This window comes from Apteryx mantelli, chromosome 33 (assembly GCF_036417845.1).
Source record: "Apteryx mantelli isolate bAptMan1 chromosome 33, bAptMan1.hap1, whole genome shotgun sequence".
NCBI lineage: Eukaryota > Metazoa > Chordata > Aves > Apterygiformes > Apterygidae > Apteryx > Apteryx mantelli.
In genome coordinates, this window is record NC_090010.1 from 2,099,224 (window position 1) to 2,126,323 (window position 27,100).

The window sequence follows — 27,100 nt, forward strand, 5'->3', positions numbered from 1 at the left end:
TGGGTCTGTCCAGGGATGAGTGAGTGGATGAAGGGATGGGTGGATGGATCTGTGCAGGGATGGATGGACAGAGAGATGGGTGGATATCTAGAAGGAAGAGTGGTTGGCTGGGTTTGGCCAGGGATGGATGGATGGATGGATGGATGGATGGGTGGACGGATGGACAGGTGGATGGATGGATTATCTAGAAAGTTGGGTGGATAGCTAGGTTTGGCCAAGGATGGATGGATGGACGGGTGGACAGATATCCAGAAGGATAGGTGGATGCCTGGATCTGGCTGGGAATGGATGGACGGATGGACAGATGGATGTCTATCTAGGAGGGTACGTGGATGGCTGTGTCTGGCCAGAGATGGATGGATGGATGGATGGATGGATATCTAGAAGGATGGGTTGATGGCTGGGTCTGGCAAGGGATGGAGGGATGGATGGACAGATGGATGGCTACCTAGGAGGGTACCTGGAGGGATGGGTCTGGCCAGAGATGGATGGATGGATGGACCCACATAGGCAGAGGAGGCGGAGGAGCAGATGGATGGATGAGTTTCATCTGGTATCAGCCAGAGACCTGGCTGGACTCCCCGGCTCTGCCCTGTCCCTGCCCCGTCCCTGGCGGTGACCCGGAGCCGGCACCGCTGCTGCTTCGAGGAAACCGACCGAAAAAAAAGAAAGTGCAAAACCCACAAATCCCTGCCTGCAGGTGCCGAGCGCCTCGCGTGCTGTCTCGGCCCGGCGCCCGCCACTCCCCGCGCGGGGCAAGTCCGGTCCTGACGAGCCTCCCTCGTTAGCGCTCCCGACCGCACCTCGGCTCCCAGCACCTGCCGAGAGAGCTGAAAAGCCACTCGGGAAGCAGCTGGAGCACACCTGAGTGCTGGACTTTGCGCTCTCCACACGGGATGCAGGTGGCCTCATCCTGCGGCCCCACGAGCACCGGCACCAGGGAAGGATCCCTGCGGGATGCTTGGGCGCAGGGCGAGAGTGCGGTGCCAGGGCCGTGCACTTCTCCGGACTTTGCCGGGAGGAGCCGGCACCGTGGCAGCCCCGTTTCCTTTGGAGATCGGCCTCGTGCAATTTTCCCCGGCCGCTTTCGAAGCTCTTGCCCAATCTCAGGCAAACGCGGCAGAGGGAAACGGTCTCCGGGGCGGTGAGTCCCTGCGCTTTCAGGGCCCGGTGGCAACGGGGAGCCACCACTAACGTCCGGCCGGATGGAAAACCCTGCGTGAGCACAGCCCTTATTAGACCCCGGAGAATCCACATCGCCCGGAGAGAGAAAAACAGGGGGAATTTGGCCTCCTTGGCCCAGCTGCTCAGGGAACACCCTGCCTTTTCCTTCTCTGTTGTCTAAACATGCCGCACATTTTGCCAGCCCGCGGTGCTGGATGGGCATGGGAAGAGGGAGGCATCGGCAGCCTAATTTCCGGGTGAGCGCGCGGCCCGTCGGGCCCAGGTGAGGATCCGGGCGCCTGGTGCCGTCCGCCCCTCTGCTCCCCCGGGGAAAACCTGGTGCCTCCACAAGCCCCCAAAACGCCGGCCAAGAGGGGCCGGGTCTGGGCGTTGCGGATCCCGATGGATCCTTGGTGGATCCAGGCCGCTCCGAAGGGGTTAAAGAGATGCAGGTGCTACGTTCCTGGGCTCGGGCTCGGCCCTCCCTTCCTGCTCTCCTCCCCCCAGCTCCCGGGATATAAACCCGGAGCCCAACCCCGCCCTGGATCTGTGGGGCTCCTGCCTGCTCATCCGGCCCGTCCTGTCTGTCCTCCGGCCTGTCCTGTCCCTCCTCCTGCCCCTCTTGCAACCCTCCACCCTCTTCTGCAACCTTCTTGCCCGTCTTGCAACCTTCTTGCCCGTCTTGCAACCTTCTTGCCCGTCTTGCAACCTTCTTGCTCGTCTTGCAACGCTCCTGTCCGTCTTGCAGCCCTCCTGTCCGTCCTCCCCGTCTCCTGCCTCCACCATGTCTGTCACCGTCACCAGGAAGACCATGAGAAGCACCCCGATCGTGTCCGGGCGCTCCTTCAGCTCCCACTCCTACACCCCCAGCCCCAGCGTAAGGATGAGCACGGCCTCAGTCTTTGGCGCCTACGGTGGCAGCCGCTACGGAGCAGGTCTGTACCGGGGTCCGGCCGCGGTGCCCAGCATGGGGGGCTCCATCACGGCCGTGAGCGTCAACCAGAGCCTGCTGACGCCCCTCAACCTGGAGATCGACCCCAACATCCAGCGGGTGCGCAAGGAGGAGAAGGAGCAGATCAAGACGCTCAACAACAAGTTCGCCACCTTCATCGACAAGGTGAGGCCAGGCACGGCCGGAGGCGGCGAGAGCCGCCTCGTCCCGGCGCCGCGCTGTGGGGTGGCACCTGGCCACCTCCTCCTCGCCGCCGGCCCTGTGCCAAGCCCGAGGGGGCCGGTCCCCGGCGGAGAAACCCCCCCGGCCCGGAGCTTCTTTCCTTGCAAAGCTCTCGGAGGTGTTTTGCAGAGTTCGGTCCCTTTTCTGCCTCTGCTCAGCCCAAACCTGCTCCTGCGGCGGGCTGGGAGATGGGCGAAGCCCGATGGGGAAGGGGGACATGGAGGGATGCACGGATTTACTGGTCACCGTCCTGGGAAAGGGGGATGCCTGGGCCCTCTGGGGACATCCTTGGCCCCCTTGGGGACATCTGATCCCCTCAGGGACCTCCTGGCCCCCTTGGGGACATCTTAACTCCCTTGGGGATCTGCTGGACTCTTTGGGCACATCCTGGTCCCACCAGGGACCTCCTGGCCCCACCAGAGATGTCCTGACCTCCTTGGGGACCTCCTGGCCCCATCAGGGATGTCCTGGCCATCTTGGGGACATCCTGACCCCCTTGTGGACCTCTTGGCCCCTTTGGGCACATCCTGACCCCATCAGGGACCTCCTGGTCCCATCGGAGATGTCCTGACACCATTGGGGAGCTTCTGGCCCCATCAGGGATGTCTTGGTCATCTTGGGGATGTCCCAACCCCCTTGGGGACATTGTGGCCCCTTTGGGCACATCCTGGTCCCATCAGGGACATCCTGCCCCCCTCGGGGACATCGTGCCCCCCGCCTTGGGGACATCCTGCCCCCTTTGGGCACATTTCAGCTCCCGTGGGGAGGTCCTGCCCCTCTCGGTGACATCCAGATGGCCTTGGGGACATGCTGCCCGCCCCCCCCCCCCCCCGGCGCCGTGGAGGAGGTGGCAGCAGAGCCTGCAGGCAGGGAGCGGTGGTGGAACGGGATCTGGCGGTGGTGGGCGAGTGCGGTCCCTGCGGGTGTCCCTCCGTCTCCCCCCCGGACAAGCTGCTGCTGGAGGAGATAATTAACGAGAGCATCAACTAGCAGGTTCCCCCCCCTGAAACCTGGGCTTCTCCTCCCTCAGCGGCGGGTTTCCGGGCACGATCCCAAGGGGAATCCTCCCGGCGGGCGGCACGGGGAGGGGACGGGGGACGGGGGACGGGGGTGGGGGGGACACGACGGCCGGGGCTGAGCCGCCGCTCGCCGCCAGGTCCGCTTCCTGGAGCAGCAGAACAAGATGCTGGAGACCAAGTGGAACCTGCTGCAGAGCCAGCGGAGCCCGCGGGGCCACGCCGGCGGCCTCTTCGAGGCCTACATCGGCACGCTGCGGCGGCAGCTCGACGGCCTCGGCCAGGAGAAGCTGCGGCTCGAGGCCGAGCTGGGCAACATGCAGGGCTTGGTGGAGGAGTTCAAGAGCAAGTGAGGGCGCGCCGCTCAACACCTTAACTCCTTCGGGCACCTCCCTGCCCCTTTGGGCGCGTCCTTGCCCCACCAGGGACCTCCTGGCCCCATCAGAGATGTTCTGACCTCCTTGGGGACCTCCTGGCCTCATCAGGGATGTCCTGGTCATCTTGGGGACATCCTGACCCCCTTGCAGACCTCTTGGCCCCTTTGGGCACATCCTGACCCCATCAGGGACCTCCTGGTCCCATTGGAGATGTCCTGACACCCTTGGGGAGCTTCCTGCCCCATCAGGGATGTCCTGGTCACCTTGGGGACATCCTGACCCCCTTGCGGACCTCTTGGACCCTTTGGGCACATCCCATGGTTGGGCCCCCCCCCCCGCCCGTCCGGGGGCCCCTGACCCGCCTTGGGGTGCAGCGTGACTCCTTGTCCCCAAGGGCTTCCCTGGTGGCCATGGATGCTGGAGATGGGCCAGTGGTGTCCATCTGTCCATCCTTGTCCCCTTCCCCACCAGCGTGGCTTTGCTGTTCCCACAGGGTTCCCACGGGGTTCCCACGGGGTTCCCACAAGGTTCCCATGAGGTTCCCATGAGGTTCCCATGGGGTTCCCACGGGCCGGCGGCCACCAGCCAACCCCCCCCTCTTGCCCCACAGGTACGAGGAGGAGATCAACCACCGCACGGAGAAGGAGAACGAGTTCGTGCTGCTCAAGAAGGTGAGGCGGTGGGCTCGGGGGGCCGGCCGGAGCCCAGCCACGGTGGCAGCAGCCGCGGGCTGACGGGCTCCGCGCTCTCGCCCCCCCAGGACGTGGACGAAGCCTACATGAACAAGGTGGAGCTGGAGTCCCGGCTGGAGAGTTTGACGGATGAGATCAACTTCCTGCGGCAGCTGTACGAGGAGGTACGGGGCCGCCGGGGGCTGGGGTGTCCGAAGGCGCTGTGGCACAGAGCTGGGCCCACACGTGCGGCGAGCTGCCCATGCTCAGCCGTGCCCCGTCCCGCCGCAGGAGCTCCGCGAGCTGCAGTCGCAGATCTCCGACACCTCTGTCGTCCTCTCCATGGACAACAACCGCAGCCTGGACCTGGACAGCATCATCGCGGAGGTGAAGGCGCAGTACGAGGAGATCGCCAGCCGGAGCCGGGCAGAGGCCGAGAGCATGTACCAGATCAAGGTAAGGAAGCAAGAATGATCCTGCCGTGGGCTGGGCCGGGTTGCCGCATCCTCGGGAATGGCCCGGCCTCGGCGAGCTCCTTGCAAACGCAGCGCAAAGGCGGGCGATGGAAGCGCCGGCGCCTTCCTCCTGCCCCGGCAGCCTGCACCCTTGAACCCGGCTTTGCAAACCCCTCCCTGCCCTGGGGCCGGCGGGTCCCTCCGCTCCCAGGCGTGGGAGAGCCCGGCCCCGCTTGATTATACCCTGCCTTAAAACTGAACCGTCCGGAGCAGCGACAGCGGCTGCGAGTCCGGCCCGCGGTGGCCCCCGTGGCGCCGGCTGGGCTGCCGGGGCTCGTTCCAGCAGCCGGAGCCGGATGAAACGGGCTTCCGCAGCTCCATCCTGCCTTCCCCGTCTGTGCAGTACGAGGAACTGAAGACGACGGCGGGGAAGCACGGCGACGACCTGCGCAACACCCGCACCGAGATCAACGAGCTCAACAGGATGATCCAGAGGATCCAGGCGGAGATCGAGGCGCTGAAGAACCAGGTCCGCGAGGCTCTCGGCGTGCAGAATGAGGCTGGGGGGGTCCCGTCGCTGGCGGTGCGGCAGGACGCCCGCTCCTCCCTCCGCCACCTCGTCCCCTCCATCCCGTGAGCATCCCCAGGCTCGGACCACCTTGGATCATGTCCAAGCCCCTTTTGCAGCCCCTGTACGGGAGCAAAGACAGGTCCCTGCTCTCCTCCCCGGAGATGCATCCCTATATCCCCACTCTGAGCTCCGGTGCGAGCAGGGCACGGGTGCTGGGGGGGGGATTCCCAGCTGAGCCATGTCCAGTGATGCCCCTAGGAGCCTGCTTGGGTGCTGGGAGGGTTTTGCAGCTCCCGGGGGCAGGGGATACCCCCCCCAAACCCCCTTTCGCAGGGGGATTAACCCCCACGGCGGCGCCTTGCAGCGGGCCAGCCTGGAGACAGCCATCGCGGAGGCGGAGGAGCGGGGCGAGATGGCCCTCAAGGACGCCAAGGGGAAGCTGGCCGAGCTGGAGGCGGCGCTGCAGAAGGCCAAAGCCGACATGGCCCGGCAGCTCCGCGAGTACCAGGAGCTCATGAATGTCAAGCTGGCCCTGGACATCGAGATCGCGACCTACAGGAAGCTGCTGGAGGGAGAGGAGAGCAGGTGGGACCCCAAGGATCGTGCCGGGGCTCAGGCCGTGATGCTGGTGTCACCTCGTGGGTGCTGCCGGCAGCAAGGGACTGGGGGGGGTTGCTGGCCTGGGGATGGGATGACCGCCTGCATCGGGCACGCAGCATCCCCCAGACCCTAAAACAGGGATAGGGGTGGCATCCGGGGAACAGAGCCGAGGATATAACCCCCGTGCAGCAAGGAGCCCCGGGCGCCTCACCATCCTCCGCCACCGCCTCGCCACACGGCCTTGGTCATGTCCTCTAACCTCCCCGTTGCCGCTTTGCCCCTGCAGGCTGGAGTCCGGCATGCAGAACCTGAGCATCCAGACCAAGACGACGGGCTACTCGGGTAAGGCTGGTGGGGGGGGACACCTGGGCTCCCCCTGTCACCCGGTGCTGCTGGCGCCGCCAGGCTCGGGGGGGACAGAGGTGGGTGCTCAGTGCCGGCCCCGCTGCTCCTCTCGCAGGCGGCTACGGCGGCGGCTTCAGCAGCGGCTTCCGCAGCGGCTTCGACAGCGGCTACGGCGGCAGCTTCAGCGGCGGCTTCGGCAGCTCCTTCTCCAGCACCAGCTACTCGGGGCCTCCCTCGGCCCTGGAGAGCTCGGCTGCCACCAAGTCGCGAGCCATCGTCATCAAGAAGATCGAGACGCGGGACGGCAAGCTGGTGTCCGAGTCGTCGGACGTGCTGCCCAACTGAGCGCCCGCCGGCAGCTCCGGCCGCGGCCCCCAGACCCCCCCGGTGTGGGGCGCCGCCGGCCGCCTCCTCTGCCTCCGTGTCCGCGGTCAATAAACCGCTCCGTCCGTCGGGCGTCCGCCGTGCTCCTCTTCTCCGGGGGCGCCGCGCCGCGGGGGGCGAAATGGGGTGTGGGGGGGCTTCCGGGCTGGTTCGAAGTGGGTTGCAGAAGAATTCTGCCAAAACGGGCTTTTCCATCCAAGCCAGTATTTAAAAATTCCTATTTTCCCCCATTGCCTGCAAAGAGCCGGCGGGGACCACAGGCGGCTTGGGAAACGTCCCGGGGGGCAACGGTGCTCGCTCGGGCCCCGCCAGGATGGAGGATTAAGCTGTGGCAAAGCCGGAGCCTGCGGCTGGTGGGACTCGGGCTGGGTTCGCTGCCGGGGGCTTGAGCCCCGGGGCCGGAGAAAAGATCCCTAATGAAAACCAGGATGAAAAAATCCAGCAGAGAGTCGAGCCTCGAGGGCAAAAAGGGCCGCGAAATGCCCCGTTGGGGTTAGTTGGGATGGATTTTAGAGGCGTCAGCTATTTCCGGATCATCTCAGCGAGGGAATTTGGGACTGGCGCTGCTCCCACGGGTTATTTCCCTGCCGGGGAAGTTTGCCGGCACTGCCAAGGAGGAGACGCTCCCGCTAGCGAAAAGCTCCCGCGTTGGGCAGAGCCGGGGGGTGGAAAGGCGGCACAGGCAGGTGTTTTACCGAGAAAAGGCAACGACCCGCTGGGAAGGGGCACTGACCCCCTGCCTTCTGCATCGCTGGGAGTTTTAAGTCAAACCGGGTCAATTCTGTCCTATTTTCCTAAAACCACGAGCTCCGTCCCCGCCGGGAACCTGCCCTGGGGCTCCCAGCTTGGGGACGGGCTCGGCCGTGGCCAGGGGAGCCGGCAGCGCTTCCCGTGGTGGAAACACCCATGTCGGGGAGCTGCCAGCGAGCCCCGGCCCCGGGGGTACGGCCTCACCGCCACCCCTGGGGATTCTCTAGTGTCTAGTAGGAGGGTTGAGCCTGAGCCTTTCGAGGGAGGAAAATAGTGGGAGCCTTTTCCTTTGGCTGCTGAAAAGCCGTGGGGCCGCCGCACCTGTGACTCCTGCTCTGCCAAATGGGGACGGCTCAGCCGGCGAGGTCCCGGTTTAGCTAGGGAGGAGGGGACGATGGGTGGCATGATGGATGGATGGACGGACGGGTGAAATGTGTGTCCTCGGGAGACAGCGCAGCAACGAAACCCCCTGGCCCAGAGAGCGACGGGCTGGGGAGGAGCCCAGGTGTCCTGGCAGGCTCCTTCCACCGGTGCTGGGACACAGATATCCCCTCTCCGAGGCTGGCCCCGTGTCTCCCCGCTGCTGAGGCTGCCCCCCAACACCCCGTCCCCCCCATCCTTCCTTCCCGGTCTCTTCATCCCCTGCCGGAGTCCCTTTCCCATCCTATCTCCCCATTAAAAATAATCTCACGTTGCATAAAGATGCTGCACCCTGGGGAGGGTTGGGGTGGGTCTTTTCTCCCCTTCCTCTCCCCCAGGGCCTGGAACGCTTTCGGGGTCCCCAGGCAGCAGGAGCGTTGGCCAAGGCTGGAGCCGCCAAGGTGCCGGTGGGGGAGCAGGGCCGGGGGGACACTGGGGACTGTCCCGCAGCCCAGGATGCCGCGTTTGCACCCATTTCTGCCACCGGCACCTCCCTTTTCCCAGCAGCGTCGCAAAATCCCTCTATGGCAGCAGTGGGTGATATTTAACGGGATTTCCCCCCACCGAGCCCCTCGGAGAGCTGCAACTTGGGTCCCCGCGATGTCAGGGGATTTGACCAGGGACGTTGGAGACATCGGTGGTGGAGATACGTGTGCGAGCAGGGTGCAACGGAGGCTGGAGACCCCGGGAGTCCCTGGAGACTGTGGCTGCCCAGCCCCTGGGGACTTTGCCCTTCGGTTAATGATTAGCCGCCGGCTCGCCTGGGCCTGGCGCCTTCGGCTCTTCCGGCACTCCTGGGTCCTTTCCTTTAAGTGCAGGGGCTGCAAATCCAGGGCCTGGGCCGGGGCCACGCAGGGGAGCAGGGGGGCCGGGACCTGGGGGACGAGGCGAAACCTCCCGGCCCGGCTCCGAGCTGCGATTCCCGGTACGGAGGTGACACCTGGCGTCTGCACCATAAAGCACCGCTGCAATTAGCGCTTGCGGCTAATTGACGGGATCCCGGCGGCCGCAGGGACCCTGATGCCCCGTGTCCCCCCCCCACCCCCGTGGGGCAGCGAAGATGCCCCCAGACCAGCCGCCGCCGGGCTTCGAGGCCTCCGCCCCGCCGGCCCGGCCGGGGGGACCCTGGGGTTTCGTGCAAAATAAAAGAGGAATTTGGGAGCCTCGGTGGCCACCAGAGGTTCCCCGAGAGCCGCGGTGCCACGTCCCACGGATGCCTTGCAGGTCGGCCTGGGGGGACCCAGCATCTCCGGGTACCGCGGCAGAGGCCAGGGCTGAGCCCAGCTGAGCCCCATCGCATCCACCCCGCGGGGCTGAGTGGGAGCAGCTGCGGGAGCCCCGGGCTGGGTATTTAGCTGCCCCCGCTGCCCCCTCCCAGCCCCTTTCCTGGCTCCTCAGCCCTGCTCTGGGGTCCTGGCTCTGCTCCCAGCTCCTGCTGTGTCTCCTTGGGGCTCACGGTACCGGTGTTGCTTGGTTGGGGCTGTCCGAAATGGGGGTCTGGGTGGTGGGTTGCAGGTTTTACCCTGTTTTGCATTGGGTTGGAAATACTTGGGGTGCAGCTGAGATGTTGGGGGGAGGAATCAAGCCCTGGCACAGACCTGCCCCCTGCTCTGGGGTGGGATTTTTGGCTGCACGAAGCAGCTCAGGGCTCGGCTTTGCCCCCAGGATGTGCTGGGTGCTGCTTGTCACCCCCCAGAGCTGCAGAGAGGCTGCTGGAGGGATGGGACCACCTGGGTCACCCTGTTTTTGGGGTGGTGGTGGGGGCTTGGTGGTGCTTTTGGGAGGTTTTGTGAGTACTGTGGGGCAGCAGGCGCCCTGGGGAGGTTTGTGCTGGGGGCCTGGCTGCAGCGGGGGCTGGTGCTGGCCCTGGGGGCTGGTGCCCTGCTCCCAAACCCCCCCCAGGCCTCCTGCCAGTGGCCAGGCAACGCTGGAGGGCGGCAGAGGAGCAGGAACGGTGCACTTGGCTCCGTCCGGGCTGCGCACCCTGAACAAGGCAGAGTGACGGCTCTTGCCTTCCTCGGGCAGGGCCATCCTCATCCTCTGGATGCAGGATGCTCCTGGGACCATCATCCCGGGGGTGCTGGACGCCTGGGTCCCCTTGGGGCCCTGGGGGGATCTGGCTGGGGTGGGGGGCAGGGAAGGAGCCAGGACGCCTGGATCTTGCCCCATGGTTCCAGCTGGGGCTGGGGGGTGAAATGACGCTTGCACAGAGCCGTGGGGCAGCAGCAGGGTCAAACCTCTAAAATCCCCTTTTGGGGCCCAGGGCTGGTGTTTGCACGGGGCAAAGAGGCTGGGGCGAGCGGAGGCGTTGGATATATGGAGTCGACGCGGTGCCAGCCTGCCTTGCAGGGGAAACTGAGGCAGGGGCTGGCTGCCCGTAGCAATGCTGCTGGACCCGGGGGATGCTCTGGTCCTGGGTGGGACGCGCTGAGGCCGGGCAGTGCTGCTGCCTGCGGGATCCCTGGTGTGCGATCGCTTTTAATGAACGGTGTGATTTAATCCCGGCTGCCTCCCACTGTCGGCCACAGGGAGGAGCGTGTGCGTGGGGCTGCCAGGCTCGGGGATGTCCCGGCCTCCCCGTGGGGAGCTGGGGGTGGCAGCTGGGGGGGATTTGCCCCCAGAGATGGACGTGGTGGGGATGGGGGAGATGGAATCCTGGGATCCCCATGGGTTTGGGCTGTAAATCTCAGCAACGGACACAAATTGGTGCCTTCCTGCACCACAGTGGGGAAACTGAGGCAGGGGCTGGAGGCTGAGCCCTGGCGTTGCTGCCGGGCTCGATCTGAGAGCTTGGGGAGGCGGTTTGCAAGCTGCAGGGGTTGGAGAGTTGGTGCAAAACCTCCAACCCCTCCAAAAGCACAACCTCAGCTCAGTCCTGATACCCATGCCCCAAATAACCCCCTTTCCAGGGGGGGACACCCCAAAAAGCCTCCTCTGCCTCCTGCAGAGTGGCAGGAGCCTGTGGGTGCTGGCGCAGCCGGTTCCGGCAGGCATGGCCTGGCGGCACCCGGACAGGCCCTGGCAGAGCAGGCGCCCGCCGGGGCGGGCACAGATGGCGTTGGGAAGGAGGCAGCGCTTTGGTGTGGGCAGGGTGCGGTGCCGCCTGGGGCCTGCCGCGATAAGAGGTTTCAGTGTTACCCCGTGCCGGGGGGGAGCCGGTGGCCCCGGCATCGTGGCACTTCCCGCTTGCTTCCTGCCGAAACCCCCTTTGCTGCTGTGCTGGGACCCGCCGTTCCCACCTCTTCCCTTTCTCGCCAGGCTGGTGGCAAAAAAAAGTGCTGCCCCCAGTCCGAGCCCCGGCTCCGACGCTGGCCCTGCTCCCTGCATCCCGGCTCGCTGCACTAAAGCTTTTCTGGTTTTGCTCCTTGCTGGGAAAAGGGACCCTGGAGAACCCGAACAGGAGCAAAGAGCCCTGTGTTTGGGATGCATTGGTTGTTTTCTGGCTGTATTTTAAGCAAACCGGGGTGCTGGGTGTCTCGCCAGGATGGAGGGCTTGGTCCCGGCATCCCCAGCAGCTCGAAATCATCCACTGCCTCCAAAAAGCTGCATCACCCTGGGCTGAGCCTGGAGCAAGTGGTGGTTTCTGCCTCCCAGCTGGGGAAACTGAGGCTTGGATGTGGGGATGCAGCTTGGGCTTCAGGCTCCCTTGGGCTCCGGTCCCTGTTTGGCAGGATTTGACCCTAAAAACCACCCCTGGGGGCTCGGGGCGGTGAATCAGGGCAGCCGTGTGCCCCCAGAGTCAGCTGTGCCATGGTGCGGGGCCCTGGCAGTGCCAGGGCAGGCTGATGCCTGACTCAGCTCGTTGCATGGGTGATGGGCTGGGAGGAGCCCGTGACTCACCGGCGCAGACGTGCTGGGGCTCCGTGTGCGGCCCACGGGCAGGAGGGGCCCCGGCAGCCCGGGCTCTTTGGGATTGGGGGGGGTCCTGCTCCCTTTGGGGTGTCTCCATCCCTTGCCTGGCAGAGCCATTCCCAGCCCAGATTTGGGGCGGGGGCCAGGACCCAGGCGTCCTGGGGCATCTTGGGTGCCTGGGGCTGAGCAGGGGGTTTGGGTTGGGTGCAAGTGACGGTGCTTTGCACCTCCCTGGGCTTCCCAACACCCCCGTTTCTGCCTCCCTGAGCCCCTCTGCAGCAGGACTCAGCTCCTGCACCCCAAACCGCCGTGCCTGGGGTTTTCTTGCCGAAAGCATAAGTGTGTCTGGGGTCCCGCTTGCAAACCGATGCGGCTGTTTGGAGACTAGCAGAGCCAGGGGGGGGATCGTGTGGGTTTTCTATCTGCTTGGGCATCCAAAACCTGGGTGCTCCCACGGGACCCGGCCTTGGCGTTTCAGCAATTTGAGCTGCTTCCCTCCCTCCTTGACCCCATGTAGCCCCGACCGGGGGGTCAGCAGGAGGCAGCTGGCCACGGGCTTGGAGCTGGCTCCCTCCTCCGTGGCTGTGCACACACACACGCGTGTGCAAGGGGGGCCCCTTGGCCGGGGCGCTGGGCTCCTCTGGCCCCGCTCGCTGCCGGGGCCCAGGTGTGGTTTGGGGCACGAGCCCAGCAGCAAGACTCAGCTTGCCGGGGAGTTTTCGCCTGTAATTAGCGCCGAGGCAGGAGCCGCCCAAAGCTTGTCTCTTCATATTTTCGCACGCACACCCCTCGCTGCCTTTCGGGCCCCTCCGGGCCGCCGCCGAGCGCCCTTTCGCCCCAAGCCCGGCAGCACCCGCTGGTCGCCCCAAAGCTTCCCCTCTCCCTGCCTCCCCTCCGGCCTCTCCTGACCTCTCATGGAGCTGAGGCTTCCCGGGTGCAGCAGCTTTGGGGCAGGGAGCTGCCTTTGCAGGGGGGCCCAGCCGGTGTCCCCCTGGGAGCATCCGAGGGGAAGCGCGGGCTGGGAAAGCTGGGGAGGGGAGCGAAATCCTGGGGAGGGCTGCACCCTGCTGATGGGGGTTGCGTTGGGTGCCTCGGCTCCAGTGCGCACCTCTGCCCTTAGAGGGTGCTCTGGATTTGTATTCCTCGGCTGCGTGTCCCCGGGATCCCGGGAATGGCAGGCGCGGAAGGATGCACGGATGCGGGGACGTCCCTGTGGGCTGCAGAGCGGCACTATTAGCTCCCGTCTTCCTCCCCGCAGCGTTTGCAGTGGCACCACCCTGGGGACCAAACCCAAAGGGCTTTCTGGGGCCCTTTGGGTCCCATCAGGGCGTTTTGGCTCTTGTTGCTTTATGGAGCTGCCCAGGAGCTGATTTATCTGGGAGAGAGAGTGCAAAGCAAGGTGACTTGGCAGCCAGGGCAGTCGGTCCTTATTTTAGCCTATTTTGACCCATCTTGGGCAGTCTTGCAGAGGGCAGACCCAGATGGCAGTTCCTCCTCCTGTTTTGGGGTGAATACGGGCAGGAAGGGAGCTCGTGCTCTGCGTAACCCCATCCCCAGGGTGGGAGCTGCCCCCGCGGGTGCTATTCCCGGGGCAGCAGGGAGGGAGATTTTCCCTCTTTGCAAGGCAAAGGCAAGCGCCTTCCTCTGGGACGTGGGGAACGTGGGTGGGAGATGCGTTGCCACCTCCAGCAGCCATCGCTTACGTTTTTGCAACATCGGCCACGTCCCCGGGGTGCTTTCGAGGGATGCGCAGGAGGGGAGACATCGATGACTCTGATGGGGACAGCACAGGGGCAGTGATGCAGGGCACGCATTGCCGTGCGCCAGGGTTTATCCCACCATCCTGTCCCTGGGCAGGCCAGGGACGGATCCGGGTTCATCCCCTCCAGAAGCAGCCCGGCTCCATCCCCGCAAGCAGGGCACGCGGCAAAATTGCTGGGGCTGTGTTTTTTTCCTTTTTTGCCCCAGTGCCGAGTCCGGGGGCTGCACAGAATTTCCTCCTGGCTTGGCGCTTCTCCCGGGAGTTATGGCGCATCAAAGCTCTTCCCTCACCCGGCTCAGCTGCAACCAGCCGGTTTGGGGAGTTTGCAGTTTCCCCCAGCTAATCCCAGGGCAAATCTAGCAACGGGCGATAACGCGGTGAAGGCGATGCTGCTGCCCCCCGTCCGCGCGGCATCGGGAAGCGCCGAAAACCTCCGCTGGCCCCAGGCCGGTGAAGGCGGCAGGACGCCCTCCCGGATGAGCGATGGGGACAGGCGTCCCTTCATAGGGACCGCGGTGTTGCTGGCAGGTCCCTGCCTGCCACCGGCTCCCTTCCCGCTGATTCACTTGTGGGCGAGTTGCTCCACCGCCCCGTTGCCGGCGGTGTTTGCCCGTCTCCCCGGGCGGCCGTGGGAACCGGTCGGTGCTGATGCATCGGCGCTGGCGTCGTGGGAGAAAGATGCAGTCACGGGCATAATCAGGAGCGTGCTGGAAAGGCAATGCGGGGCTCTTCCATGGATCATGCTCCGAGAGCCGCTGCCCCCGTGTAGGGGTTTTAATGGGGTCACTTTGGGTTTTGCGTGGGTACCAAGAAGCAATTTGTCTCCGTGTGAGGTTGTAAATCACTGCAGCTGCGTTCAAGCCCAGATCTATACCGATTCACACCGGGAGGTTATCCTGTCCAAAATCCCGATTGCTTTAACTCCATTGAGCTGGCAGAAGCTCCCAAATGCAAACCGAGCCCTCCGGGTTTTGTGGGGCCTGGGCTTGGATCTTGCTAAAGCGGGACATGCTTTCTGGTTTGCCCCATTTTTCCAAAATGCTCCTTTCCCTCTGGTTGCTTCATGCAAAAGCCTCAGTTTAAAAGTCTAACTTTCACGCCCTGGTTTGAGGGACAACAGGGGATTATGAGATATAAGGAGACCTTTGAAAATCTGCTCCTCCACCCAAGCAAGCCCCAAAATGTTAGTCTTCCTCCAGCTACCAAGCCAAGGAGTGGTAGATAAGGACAAAATCCCTTTCTTTCCTCCGTGACTGTCAGATTTTCAGGGCTGGGCACCTAAAAACCTCTTTTTCCAGATGCCTCTCCGGCAGTTCTGGTGCGTTGGCTGGCACAGCCCTGCAGGAAGGCAACGGGGTGCCCAGTTTCTGGGCCCGGCATGTGATGGTGACAGCCCTCGTGCCTGGCTCTTCCTGAAGTGTTTCATGTGGTTTCTCCCTGCCTTGCAACCTTGCAGGGCAGTGTTACGAAGCCGCTTAAATGTGCAGTTCCCTGCTTAAGTGGGTTTAGCATGTCCCCTTCAGCTTTAAAATTGCCCCATATATACTGGTGTCCCTGTTTGCCCAGCTGGAGAAGGCATGAAGCAAAGGGAGTTTGGTTTCAGTGATGCTGCAGCAAAAGCTCCTGCATCTGCTGCTTGGAGGAACCTCTCTGGTCTCCAGCGCGTTTTCCAGGGGCAATTCTCCTCCCAGATTATTTTTCCCCCCAAGGATGCCATTTCTGACTGGTCTTGTTCATGCTGCTTCTCTGGTTATGGCTGGGTTGGATCCAGGGCTGAATAATGCTGCAGGTTTAATTGCCTTCCTGGAAGGAGCCACCAGCCCAGCTGCACTGCAGCCGCATCCTGCCCCGGATAGTCCCTTTCCTTGAGTGGAAGTGGTGATTTGTCCAGGATTGCTTAGCATGGTGACCTGGGACTCCGCAAAAACACATGGTGCCACGAGGAGGCCACGGCGAGCAGGTGGTGGGTCTGGGCGGTGATTTCCCCATGACCTTTGCCTGGGTGAGCTGGGTGTGGGAGGATGCGGTTGTACTTCTGGGGGTGTTGTGGCCCAGGGGTAGGGTGAGAGTGGGTCATCTCGAGGGCTGCACCCCATTTTCATGTGCTGAATAGTCCACGCTGGTGCCCCTTGTGGCTGTTTTGGGGAAAGTGTGTGTGTATATATATATACACACACATATGCAAATATATATTTAATTTTGTGGGAACTGAGGCTTGTTTCCACTTCTGCTTTAGCAAGAGGGAACCCGAGAGGCAGGACTGGCTGGGAATAGGCTTTTTCCTGGGGTGGGAAAAGTCCTTTTTCCCCATCACCCTCTGCTGGGTGCACCCGTTGCCCTCTGGGCAGCCAGATCCAGCGCATCCCACGACAACGCTGCACGGAGCACGGCCGGAGAGGGATTAGGCTTGAGTGTAGAATGACAAGATCTTAATTCCTGGTAATGGGTAGGGGACAGCGGGAGAGGTGGCAATCAAAGGCTGTGCCAATGCTCCATCAAGCAAATGCATTTAATCACATCATAATAAGAATTATTGCTATTATTATTATTGCTTACAGAGGGCCACCGATTCCCAGGAGAAGGTGTTGCCTGTAAGCTATGTGTTAGCAAAATCATTTATTGCATTGAGAGAGTCCCAGGCAAATGCCCAGGGCTCTTTGCTATATGCAATTGCAGCTCTGACGGGACTAGGTGTGCCATCAGCCTTCTGCAATAGGCGTCTTTGATCTCTCTTGGGATCCACCTTGTTATTTCTGCTTTATGATTCCCAGCTCAGGCCCCAGCCCTGCAATTTGCCTGTTGAGTTAATGCGAGTTTAGCAGCCGTGAGTCTGCTGCTTCTTACTGTTTGACAAAACGGGGTTTTTCTTTATTGAATGCAGTCTAGTTGCACCTTTGGGGTGAAGCCTGCTAAATCTGGGCTCTCCAGTCTTGCTCTGTGAGGGATGTTTTGCTTTGGATGGAGTTCTCCTTGCAGTCACGCTCGAGTCAGAGCATTGCTGGGGCTGAGGCCCGGGGAGCGCCCAGATGTGTCGGGCAGCCCATGGGAGCGACTCTGCCTTTGGTGTCAGGTTTTTTTGGTTGCGAGAAGGTTCCTTGTATCGGAAATGCTCCTCACCCAATATGAACTGGTGTTTGCTTGGTATAAACCTTGTTGCTTCCAGCATCCCAAGGCTGGTCTGCAAAGGTCCTAACAGGAGATGCTGAGTGCCATCAGCTACCATCAGTGAAAAAATCCCAATTCCTGTTCAGGCACCAACTCAGCCAAGCACTGGGGGTGTCCAACCACACAGCACTTGGAGCACATCCAGGCCATGGTTCTCCTAACATAGATTTCTACATGGGGGCAGATGAATGGCCTAAGTGTGCCTGCTCCTCTCTCAAACCTGAAAGACCCTTGTTTGGCAGCTGCCCTGGTGCTGCTATCTGAAAGCGAGTGAGGGATGACTCATTGCATGTGTGTTGCTGTATGTGAGCCACCTGCCCCGGTATCTGCATGGATGGAGGCAGTAGGTCCCAACCCTGCTGCTGCAACTCCACTGCTGTGGGGCTCTGGGCTTGGAGCAGCCACAGCTGGGTTTTTGGAGGTGCTAAAGCTGCATGTCTGCAGATGTAAATATGCCAGGCTTCTGCTGTGGCCTTGCAGAGCCTGGAGCAAGTCTCAGGAGCTCATTAAAGAAATATAGCTTTGCATGTTACTGGAGCAGCAAAACCTCTTGGGATCAGGTTTTACCTCTGAGCTATGTGTAGGATGCAAAGAAATTGCCTTTAATTGGTTATTTATATCTTTCCATGGGAAGAGCCTATTTTCTTTGCAGCCTCCCCTTTAGGCCTGGCTTAACAAAGCTCTTACATGTGTGCATAACTTGGAGAGTATGCCCGCTGTCTTTAGGCAGAGGCGAAATCCCTTTGAAGGCGCCTGTGTGCGAGGGCATTGCTGGAGAGCAATGGGAGCCGACAGCTGGACCTGTTTGGCGGATCGAGGTCCCCAGTGATGAAGCTCTGTGGCTTCAAGCCAGGCGGTGACTTGATCCAGAGATCTCGCCCTGATTTCTGCGTAGGAAAGGAGTCTCAGCTATGGGTTGGTCCTTAAGAGGGAGACTCATGTCTCCTGCCTTTGGAAATCTCTAATCTCTGCTGTGTGCTACATCAGTTTTACAGCAATGGTTGCTCATGTAAGGAGAGAGGTGTTTCTGGAATTCGACCTCTCCTTTGCCTGCAGTGAGGCAGGCAGGAGAGAGGAGCTAGGAGGAATGAATGTGCAGGCAATTAAAGAGGGGCCAGCTTGTCCCATGGGCTCATTTTCGCTCCCCACCCTGTGGGTTTGGGAGGCAGCTCGGCTCCGCAGCCGGTACCACCCTGGCACTCTCGTCCCAAGACTTTGCCATTGCGACTGCGATGACTTTGTCCTGGCATGGTGGGAGCCTGCACGGCCGCACGTGCTCCTGTGGGAGGGGGGTGGCAAGGAGCCTTTGGTCTCACCAGCCCTTTGCCCCGACGGCTGTAGGTGAGTGCAGAGGGTGAGCTCTACCTGAGCTCTTAGGAGTGAGCCCTGGGTGGGAAACCCTGTGGTGCTGGTTGCGTTTTCCCATCCCACCCTTCACTGGTGGGACCTTGTGAAGGGGTAGGACATGTCTTGGGCCCATCAGGGCACTTGGTTTTTGCTGAGCCCAACGATTAGGTTCTTGGGCAACTGTCTCGAACAGCAGTGAATAAGTATGGTGTGCCAGGAATTAATAGTGGAGCCACCCTGGGAACTCCCGGCAGCTACTCTCTCTGCGTTGGCTAACTGGGCTCAAACAGGTTCATTTGGTTTCTTAGCAGATCTGCTGGTTGCATAATGACAGGAAGAGGCAGCTGCCGCCTCCTTTGAGTGGTGAGAGCAGAGTTCAAGCTGCCTTCTGCACGCTTCACTCCTTGCACCGGGGAGATGTGACCCTGCCGGTCCCCTTGTGAGCTGGGAAACCGGGGATCCTGGGGCCCTGCTGTGGAAAAGGATTTCTAGATGGGACCAGGAGAGTTTGCACTGCTGAGACTTGCAAATGCTTGTTGCCGAAGAGGAGCACAAGTTCCCTGACTTTTCCCTGCTATGCAAATTCCCTTAGGCTGAAAAGCTTGCAGTTCAATGAATGCATGATGAGATTCAGGAGGAAATAGCCCTCCCTTCCTGGAGTGATTTCCTGTCTCACCCCCTGGATTCCTCTGCAAGAGGGATTTAACTCTACCTGGACTCAGATTTGCATGTATGCACAAAAAGCTAGGAGCGAATAAACTCAGAGCTGAAACTGGTTCCCCCAAACCTCTCCCACAAGCGTCTCCAATAAAAGATAATTATAGAGTGCACAGCATTAAGCTGGCTTTTATTGTCATGGCTTCAGTTGCAGCTTGTGGTTTTGGGGGAAGTCTTGTATATTTTTTTTATGGCAGGATAAATTGGGATCCTCAGTTTGAAGGCATCTTCAGATACCTCTGCTAATTAAAATATAAATTAAAAGTGGTTAAGCAATTAAGTTGTTTTTTAAACAATGAGTTTACCAATGGGTAAGTGCAGGAGTCAGGGTGGCTTTGGCGGTGGAAGGAAGGAAAGTGGCTGAACTCAACACCCTTGCGAAGTGCCACGTGCTGGGCATGGGCAATCATGGCTGGAGCCCCTGGGAGGAGGGGAAGGACAGGGTTGAACTGCAGTCTTCTCTGGCAGAAGAGACTTTTGAACGTTCCTGTTTGGAAACAAAATTTTAAATTTGGCTTTTTTCCATCAAGGGTGTCGAGGGGAAAAATCTGGGAAACCTGAAAACCCAGCCCTGGCTCTGAAAATCCTCTATTTTCCTCACAGTCAAAACTGAACTTTCAACCACATTTCAGTTAGAAATCATCTGCCTCCCCTCCCTTTTCTGCTTCAGCAGCCACAGAATCCTTTCTTCCACGGATTAAAAGAAGATCCTGGTGAAAGCAGATCCCTGCTTCATTGATGAGATTTGAGACACAGCGGGGAAGAAGGAATTTGCCTTGGCAATTGCCCTGTTCTTTCATTTCTTTTTTTAACCTTGCCCAGCAGCCTCAGAGTGGTGAACCAGCCGAGCCTCTCCATAGGCAGCCACTTGTGTGTCCAGGAGGCAAAGGCTGGAGCTGGGCTGTGGTCCTGGCTCTGCGGTGGGAGATCTGCAGGACAGCCGGCAGGTTTTTTGCCCTGCTTGATCCCCAACGGGCTGTGTTTGATCAACAAGAGGAACCCAGAAATAGTGTAGCAATATCTGAAGAGCTTCCAGTCTAGGCACTAGCATGATGCAGGGATTGGGACCTGCAGTTGAGGACAGAGCAGAACTTACTGGACTGGTAACAGCACCTCAATCCTAATGAAGTACAGTGAAGGGAGTGAAGCCAGAGAAATACTGAGATACCTTGGTCTCTGCAAACCCCTTTGTGTCCTTCCAGTCACAATACCGGCTGCTTCCTGTGTCTTTTCCTGAGTGTTCTGGAATGCCTTTTAAAATATTCTAAAGCTTAGCATTATCTCAAAGTAAAGAATACATAATTTTATAACCCAGCCAATGACCGATGCTGTTTGGGCTCCCTCCCTCGGTTGTGAAACAGTTTTGGACAAACGAAGTCAAATGTTCTCTGAGCAGGAGGTTGAACTGGAGTGCATCTGAGGGTGTGACTGGGAAACAACTTTTTTTTTGTTGGAATTCAGTGAAATGAGTACCTGCCACAAGGCTCAAAATGAGTGATATGCATAAAAGAAGGGTCTCCCTTGGGTGTGAAATGTCATGGAGTTTGTATTGCTTTGTCATTGCCAGAAGAACCTCAAAAAGCATGTGATGAGTTGACAGTTTCTAGCAAAGGAAATTTGATTTGAAGATGTGTTTCCAATACCAACAATAGCTTTGTTTATTTAGCTCTCCAGGGAGTGTTTTGAGGCAGGTCATCACAGTGGCAAAGGAAAGAGGGGAGGGCATCATGCCAAGCACACCTAAAACAATGAATAGAATAAAAAATGACATTTTCTCCACTCCCCTGTCATCCAGCCAACTCCCTGAGCACATAAAAAGGAGAATTTGAGCATTGCTTTTACAGGACTTACCTTCTCTTGCTTCTGGACATAACGCTGCTAAGCTCTCCTCTCTTAACGGGCTTACTGTTGGGGACTCATCATGTCTCGCCAGTCATGTGGTCTCAGCAAGGGATTCAGCTCCAGCTCTGCTTGCTTCGGAGGGGGAAGCAAAGTCACATTCAGCTCTGTGTCCTATGGAGGATGTAGGGGATCTTCTGGGAATGCTGGTGGCTTTGGTAGCAGGAGCCTCTATAGCTTGGGAGGGAGTAAAAGTACCTCTCTGGGGGGATTTGGTGGGGCTGGTGGTGCCTGTAGAGGTTTTGGGGCTGGTAGTCAAGGAGGCTTTGGCTGTGGTGCTGGGGGAAGATTTGGTGGTGGTTATGGTGGTGGGGCAGGAGGTGGTTTTGGCGGAGGCCTTGGTGGTGGCTTTGGTGGCTTTGGTTGTGGGGTTGGGGGGTTTGATGGGAGGGGAGGTCCTGGCTTTCCTGTTTGCCCGCCGGGCGGCATCAAGGAAGTGACCATCAATCAGGGCCTGCTGGCCCCACTCAACCTTGAAATTGACCCTGAGATCCAGAAGGTGCGATTACAGGAGCAGGAGGAGATGAAGACCCTCAACAACAAATTTGCCTCCTTCATTGACAAGGTGAGAAGGGGGTGATGTTCTCTGCAATTTGGGGAGATTTTGATCTTCTCATAGCTTGTTAATTGCAGTTGCTGTGATGACCCTAAAGTGTCAGGTGTTGCACAGACAGCCCTAAAGACTGCCTGTAGACAGAGATGAGGCAGATGGTAGCTGGAGAAGTGACTTTCCCAAGGTTATAGAGAAACCCAGGAATAGGATCCCTGGTTCTTAAGACCATGATGCTGGTGCTAAACCAGGGGACTGTGCACCAACATGCAGAACATCCTCACAGGAGTCCCTGCTGATTGGCTCTGTCTGTGGGCTTAAGACCTTCTGGGTGTTTTCTTTCAACTTGTTAGTAGTCCAAATGCATCTTGAAGGAGAGAATGCCAAAGCTATGAATTTCAGCATGTTTCTCCAGCTTGGACCCTGTGAGTATAGAGAAGAGAGGCAACTCACCTTTGCCCACTCAGTCTAGAGCTATGAGAATAAATTTTTCGCAATTATCCAGTGGGACCCTGAAGCAGGTTAGGAACTCACTGCTCACCAGAGGAGAAGAGCAGAAAGGTTAAACTTCCTAGATGTAGGCAGCATGAAAAAATGTCAGTAGGAAGATGCTCTTGGGGAATAGTTTGACTTTTTCTGTCTGTCCCCTGCAATCATTTAGGTCCGACTCCTAGAACAGCAGAATAAAGTCCTGGAGACCAAGTGGAAACTCCTGCAGGAACAAGGCCATGGCACAGGCCCTAACAGCAAGAACCTTGACCAGTTTTTTGAAGCCTACGTCAATGGGTTGAGGAAGCAGCTGGATGGCCTCTCAAATGAGAAGCACCAGCTGGAGGCAGAGCTGAAGAACTTTCAAGATCTGGTGGAGGATTTCAAGAGCAAGTATGTTGTTCTCTGTGTAGTCATGGTGGTTCAGCTGTGCTGAGGACCTCATGGGAATTTTTCCAAAACTTAGGCTGTGTGGGCTTAAATTCCGGTCTGAGTTAATTTATAACAGTGTCTAAGCTCTGTCTGATTTCTTATGAAGTCTGATTGTTTCACCAGCTGTATAAAACTGCATATGGAGCTGGTCAAAACTTGAAACTTTTGCTGGTGCTCCTCTTTCCTTGCATAGAAAGGGCTGAAAAATAGAAACTAAACTTTGAACAGTCAGAAAATTCAAAGACTTATAAGAATTCTCAATGTTTCACTTGTCTTTTATATTTTCTAATCCTCAACACAAGTTTTGGTGAAGTTTTCATCAGTTGTGAATTTTGACAGTAGGCAGTGGTTTTTTCAAGATTTTTCTCAATCTGTATTATTTGTTGTCTGAGTTATGCTTGTCACCAAAGCAGGATTATCTACTTTTCATCTTTCCCACTTAATCTGTTATTATGATTTAATGAACTAATTAACTCAGATCAGTTGCTAAATCCTACTATAACTTTCTCATGGATCATTTCAAGAGCAGAGCTTTCTTTTGAAAGCAGAAATGAAAGAAAAAGAGATGCTTTTCCTGGTATTACTAGACTAATTTGTTCAGCCAGGAAAGCAAGAACAGCCTAGAGAAATCTTTCCACTGAAAGAGATATGAAAAGTAATTTGATAGACAAAATTGCAGGAAAGTAGGTCCAGGGTTCATCAGGATCAGCCATGTCCCTTGCTTTACTGAGGCTGCAGGTGGAAAATTGACTTTGTTTTGGAGATCATCTCCACAACTCCATGCTCTGCAGCAATTACCTGCCAAACTGAGCAGTCTGAAATATTCAGGATGGCCTATGCTGGGGGCCTGAAGGTCCCTAGGGCCAGTGAAAGTAGCTGGAGTGGCCAGAGCCACCAGGACTAGGTTTAAGGAGCTCTAAGATTCCTGTTTGCATGCTGTCTTCAAAAAGGTATTTGAGATGGCAGGAGTCAGTGGCTCATCCGGAAAGGTGAAGCGCTGGTGCTTGTCCATAAATCTTGCTCACGGCAGGTCTATTTTTGCCACATTCATTAGTCTGAGGCCAACGGTGTCTGGTTGCCAGCAGTGGCAGCAAGAGCCAAAATAAGCAGACAGATTCAGTCTCCCTCATTTTATAATCAACAGGTATGAAGAGGAAATAAACAGAAGGACAGCTGCAGAGAACGATTTTGTGCTCCTAAAAAAGGTAAAGTGCTTGGCTGAATAAACATAAACGAGGAACACAAAGCACTTGGAATCATGAGGGCAGATTTTAATTGAACTTGTTGCTAATTAGAACAAGCGGAGCATGAAGACAGAGCTGACGTCAGGATAACCTTATAATGGAGCAGAGGATGAGCAAAATGTTAGGTGCTAGTGTTCCTGCTACCTGGAGCGAAATAACCAAATGTGTAAATTCTGTCTTTATCTGCATGTTCAAAACACTGCTGTGTTTTCCCCCATGCAAAGACCCATCTTTGTTCAGAGAGTGCCTTACTTCGTCACTGATTTGTATTTATGTTGAAATCACTTGCGAGTCCCAGGCCTAAACCAGGACCCCTGCAAGTAAGTTCCATGCAGAAACAGATTGGCACCAATACCAATGGGTTCACAATTCAGTATTAGATAACAGCAATGTGTCAGGCGGAAAGACTCACTTCCAATTTCTGCGGCAGGATGTGGATGGAGTCTATATGAACAAGGTCGAACTTCAGGCAAACGTGGATGCTCTGGCAGATGAGATTAACTTCTTGAAATGTCTTTATGAAGCGGTAAGTGGTCCAGCTGTTCTCTTCACCACAGAATGCTTCTCTAAATGAGTTCTCTCCATGCTTTGCACCATGACTACTCCTATTTCTTGCCTTTTTTGCATGCCTGGACAATTTTTTTAGCTGCCTTTCTGCCTTCCTCTGCTAGACTAAACAGTCTAATATTGGTGAGCCTGTCCCCATGTTTATACTGGTGGACAATAGCAAAAGGCTTCTTCTAGATGTCTCATGTTTTCAACCAGAATTGCCAGGCACTTGAAAACATTTAGGTCTCTGGGGTGGGTGGGGGATCTCAAAAGAGAAGGGTTAAATAAGAATGGAGTGTTATACTCTAAGGAAAGTATGTAAAGCCAGTGCTGGTGTGAATTGCAGGAACTGTCCCAGATGCAGCAGCAAGTATCTGACACTTCTGTGGTTCTGTCCATGGATAATAATCGAAAACTGGACCTCAACAGCATCATTGCAGAGGTCAAAGCACAGTATGAGGAGATTGCCAAGAGGAGCCAGATGGAGGCTGAGTGTTGGTACCAATGCAAGGTAAGTGTTCTACATGTCGCTCATGATCATGGATGGCTGAGGTTGGTGGAAGAGCTACCACTGGTTTCAGTAGCCTTGGAGAACAAAGATAAGAATATTTAACACTGATTTAGGGGATCTGGAGGAGAGACAGGGCTTTTTCATGTTCCTTGTATAAACTGCAGAGAGGAAGAGTGGAGCTTCATGCTGTGTCTTTGCTAACTTGGATCTTGTGGGTGTGTACCCAGTGGGAATCCCAGGCTGCAATGGGCAACAAGGAGTTGGTTCTAAACTAAAGGCCATGCCTAGGATTTAGCTGGGCTTATGCAGCCTATACTGGGAGCTGGAATATTGCTGATACTGATGCTAGACTTGAGCTAGTGTGTGCATGTTTACCCTGGCTGGTGTGTGGTGGTGTGGAGAGTTGTGGGGAACAATTCATGTTGGACATCAAGTGCTCATCTTGTTTCTGCCCATCAGTATGAAGAGCTGCAGGCTACAGCAGGAAAACATGGAGACAGTCTTAAGGACACAAAGACTGAGATCTCTGAGCTCAACCGCATGATCCAGAGGATACGGGCTGAGATTGAGAATGTGAAGAAACAGGTAGGGGTTGCATTTTCTGAGAAATGGATGTGAACAGGTAAATCCCTTCAGGGCTTCCCTACAAGCAAATGCTCCAGTAACAGTTAGTGTAAACAGGAAGGAACTAGTTGCATCTGGGAACAGCTGACCCCAAATGATCTAGGCATAAAACAAAGAAGGGCATTGCATGTTTGGGCACCACAGCTTCTGAACATCTATGACTGGCTGTCCATGACCCACTCATCAGATCCATGCCTTGTCCTCCAGTGTGAAACTCTGCAGGCATCTATTGTGGATGCTGAAGAACGTGGAGAGGTGGCCCTCAAGGATGCCAAGGAAAAACTGACTGAGCTGGAAACAGCCCTGCAGAAAGCCAAGGCAGATCTGACCCGTCAGCTCCGGGAATACCAAGAGCTCATGACTGTCAAACTGGCCCTGGACATTGAGATTGCTACCTACAGGAAGCTGCTGGAGGGAGAGGAGTGCAGGTCAGTGGGATATAAGAGTTTGTTTGCATCCTGCTAAATCAATGGGAAGGATTCAGCACATGTCCCCTCTGTTAAAGTAACATTAATGGCATAGCCATTGTCTATGGCCTAAGGTCCTATAGCTGCTGTTTATGCCCAAGGTCTGATAGACCAAGCCTGGCTGCATGCAGATTTGTACCAGTGCAGATGCTCTGGTTGGAGCTGACAGTCTGTCTTTTCCTTGCAGGATGTCTGGGGAGTGTCAGAGTGCTGTGAGCATCTGTAAGTAGCATTCCTTGCTCTGGAAGGAGCATGGTGGGCTGTGGGTTGTGCTCCAGGACTGCATGTCTGCATTGGAAGTAATCCCGCACCTTCTGTTTGTCTCTGCAGCTGTGGTGGGTGGCAGCAGCGCTGTGGGAGGTGGACTCGGCGGCGGACTGTGCCTTGGAGGAGGAAGAGGTGGAGGAATTGGATTTGGAGGTGGCAGAGGCAGCTGTAACGTAGGCAGTGGTGGCTTCTGCTCCAGTGGGGGGTACAGCTTAGGAGGAGGGGGCTTTAGCTCAGGGGCAGGCATCTGCTCTGCGGTTGGAGGGTCTGGCTCAGGAGCGGGATCTGGCACCATCCTGAAAACTACCACCTCTGTGTCGACGAGCTCTGTGAGTCGGAGGGCCTAGGAAAGGGAGCTATCTCATCCCCCCCAAAGGAGAAAGGAGCCAACTGGCATGGTGACCATTGCTACCCATCTATCACCAAGGTGACGACCATCTATTTTGGTTTAAACCAAGCACCATCATCCTTTAGAAACTGCACAGAAAAGTAAAATAAGGCAACTTGCTAATGACTGAGATTCTCAACAGTGGGGTTTTATTTGCCCCCTTCCACAATGGCTTCCCACTTCTGATGCTCCCCTTGAGGCACTGCAAAAATGCTGATTTATCAGAGTGCTGAGCACAGTCATCTGAAAAGCAGGACCTGCCCATGCACTGGAAAGCCCCAAACACAACTGGGATAATGGTCTAAAGCACTGTGGATCAAATAAGGGACATTCCACCAATGACAGGTAGATGGGACTGGTCCATGTGCTGCTACCAAGAAAACTTCAAAGAACGCTTGTTCCATAAAGTCTATGCAACAGCTTGACTTTTAAAACCTTGTGCTGGATCCAGATGTGGTGCAATTGTAATCAGCTATACATCAGCCAAGGCTCTGACTCCAAAACAAGAATTTCCTAATGATGACGAGTCTCAGCTGAAAAGACGTCTTACCCCACTGTGATTTTGTCTAAACAAGATACTGATAGTTTCTCTAATTTTCTTTAGAAGCAACTGTAAAATGTTCAGTTTTGTTCTGGTTTTACTTTTTTATTGTGATCATGGGAATATATGTGCTTGTTTGCTTAAGTCTTTCTCCTTTGGCAGAAGGCATATCCTATTAAACACTAGAGGCAGCGAGTTTGTGCGGTTTTCTTTCTGACTGAATAGTTTCATGTTGTAACAAGACTCCTCTTGAGATCTGAAAGTGTTACCTGACTTTCCTGTGCCCTTTGAAGTTTGCATTTAAAGGAACCAACGCTAATTTGTAGCCTGTTTTCCTGCACCTTTGTCAAATCTCACCCCTCTCCCACC

The 27,100-nt window shown here is 57.2% G+C and overlaps 2 protein-coding genes across 2 annotated transcripts; both read left to right on the forward strand.

The window, feature by feature from the left end:
- Positions 1-1,924: 1,924 nt before the first annotated feature.
- KRT8 (keratin 8) lies at positions 1,925-6,829 on the forward strand. Its single transcript, XM_067314210.1, has 9 exons — positions 1,925-2,281; positions 3,495-3,703; positions 4,342-4,402; positions 4,492-4,587; positions 4,694-4,858; positions 5,261-5,386; positions 5,793-6,013; positions 6,315-6,370; positions 6,489-6,829. The coding sequence occupies exons 1-9, from the start codon at positions 1,949-1,951 to the stop codon at positions 6,716-6,718; spliced, it is 1,497 nt and encodes a 498-aa protein (XP_067170311.1). The 5' UTR covers positions 1,925-1,948; the 3' UTR covers positions 6,719-6,829.
- Positions 6,830-20,576: 13,747 nt separating this feature from the next.
- Positions 20,577-26,919, forward strand: LOC106495081 (keratin, type II cytoskeletal 4-like). Its single transcript, XM_067313918.1, has 9 exons — positions 20,577-21,234; positions 21,881-22,101; positions 23,285-23,345; positions 23,815-23,910; positions 24,280-24,444; positions 24,904-25,029; positions 25,276-25,496; positions 25,723-25,757; positions 25,866-26,919. The coding sequence occupies exons 1-9, from the start codon at positions 20,692-20,694 to the stop codon at positions 26,147-26,149; spliced, it is 1,752 nt and encodes a 583-aa protein (XP_067170019.1). The 5' UTR covers positions 20,577-20,691; the 3' UTR covers positions 26,150-26,919.
- The last annotated feature ends 181 nt before the right edge of the window (positions 26,920-27,100 follow it).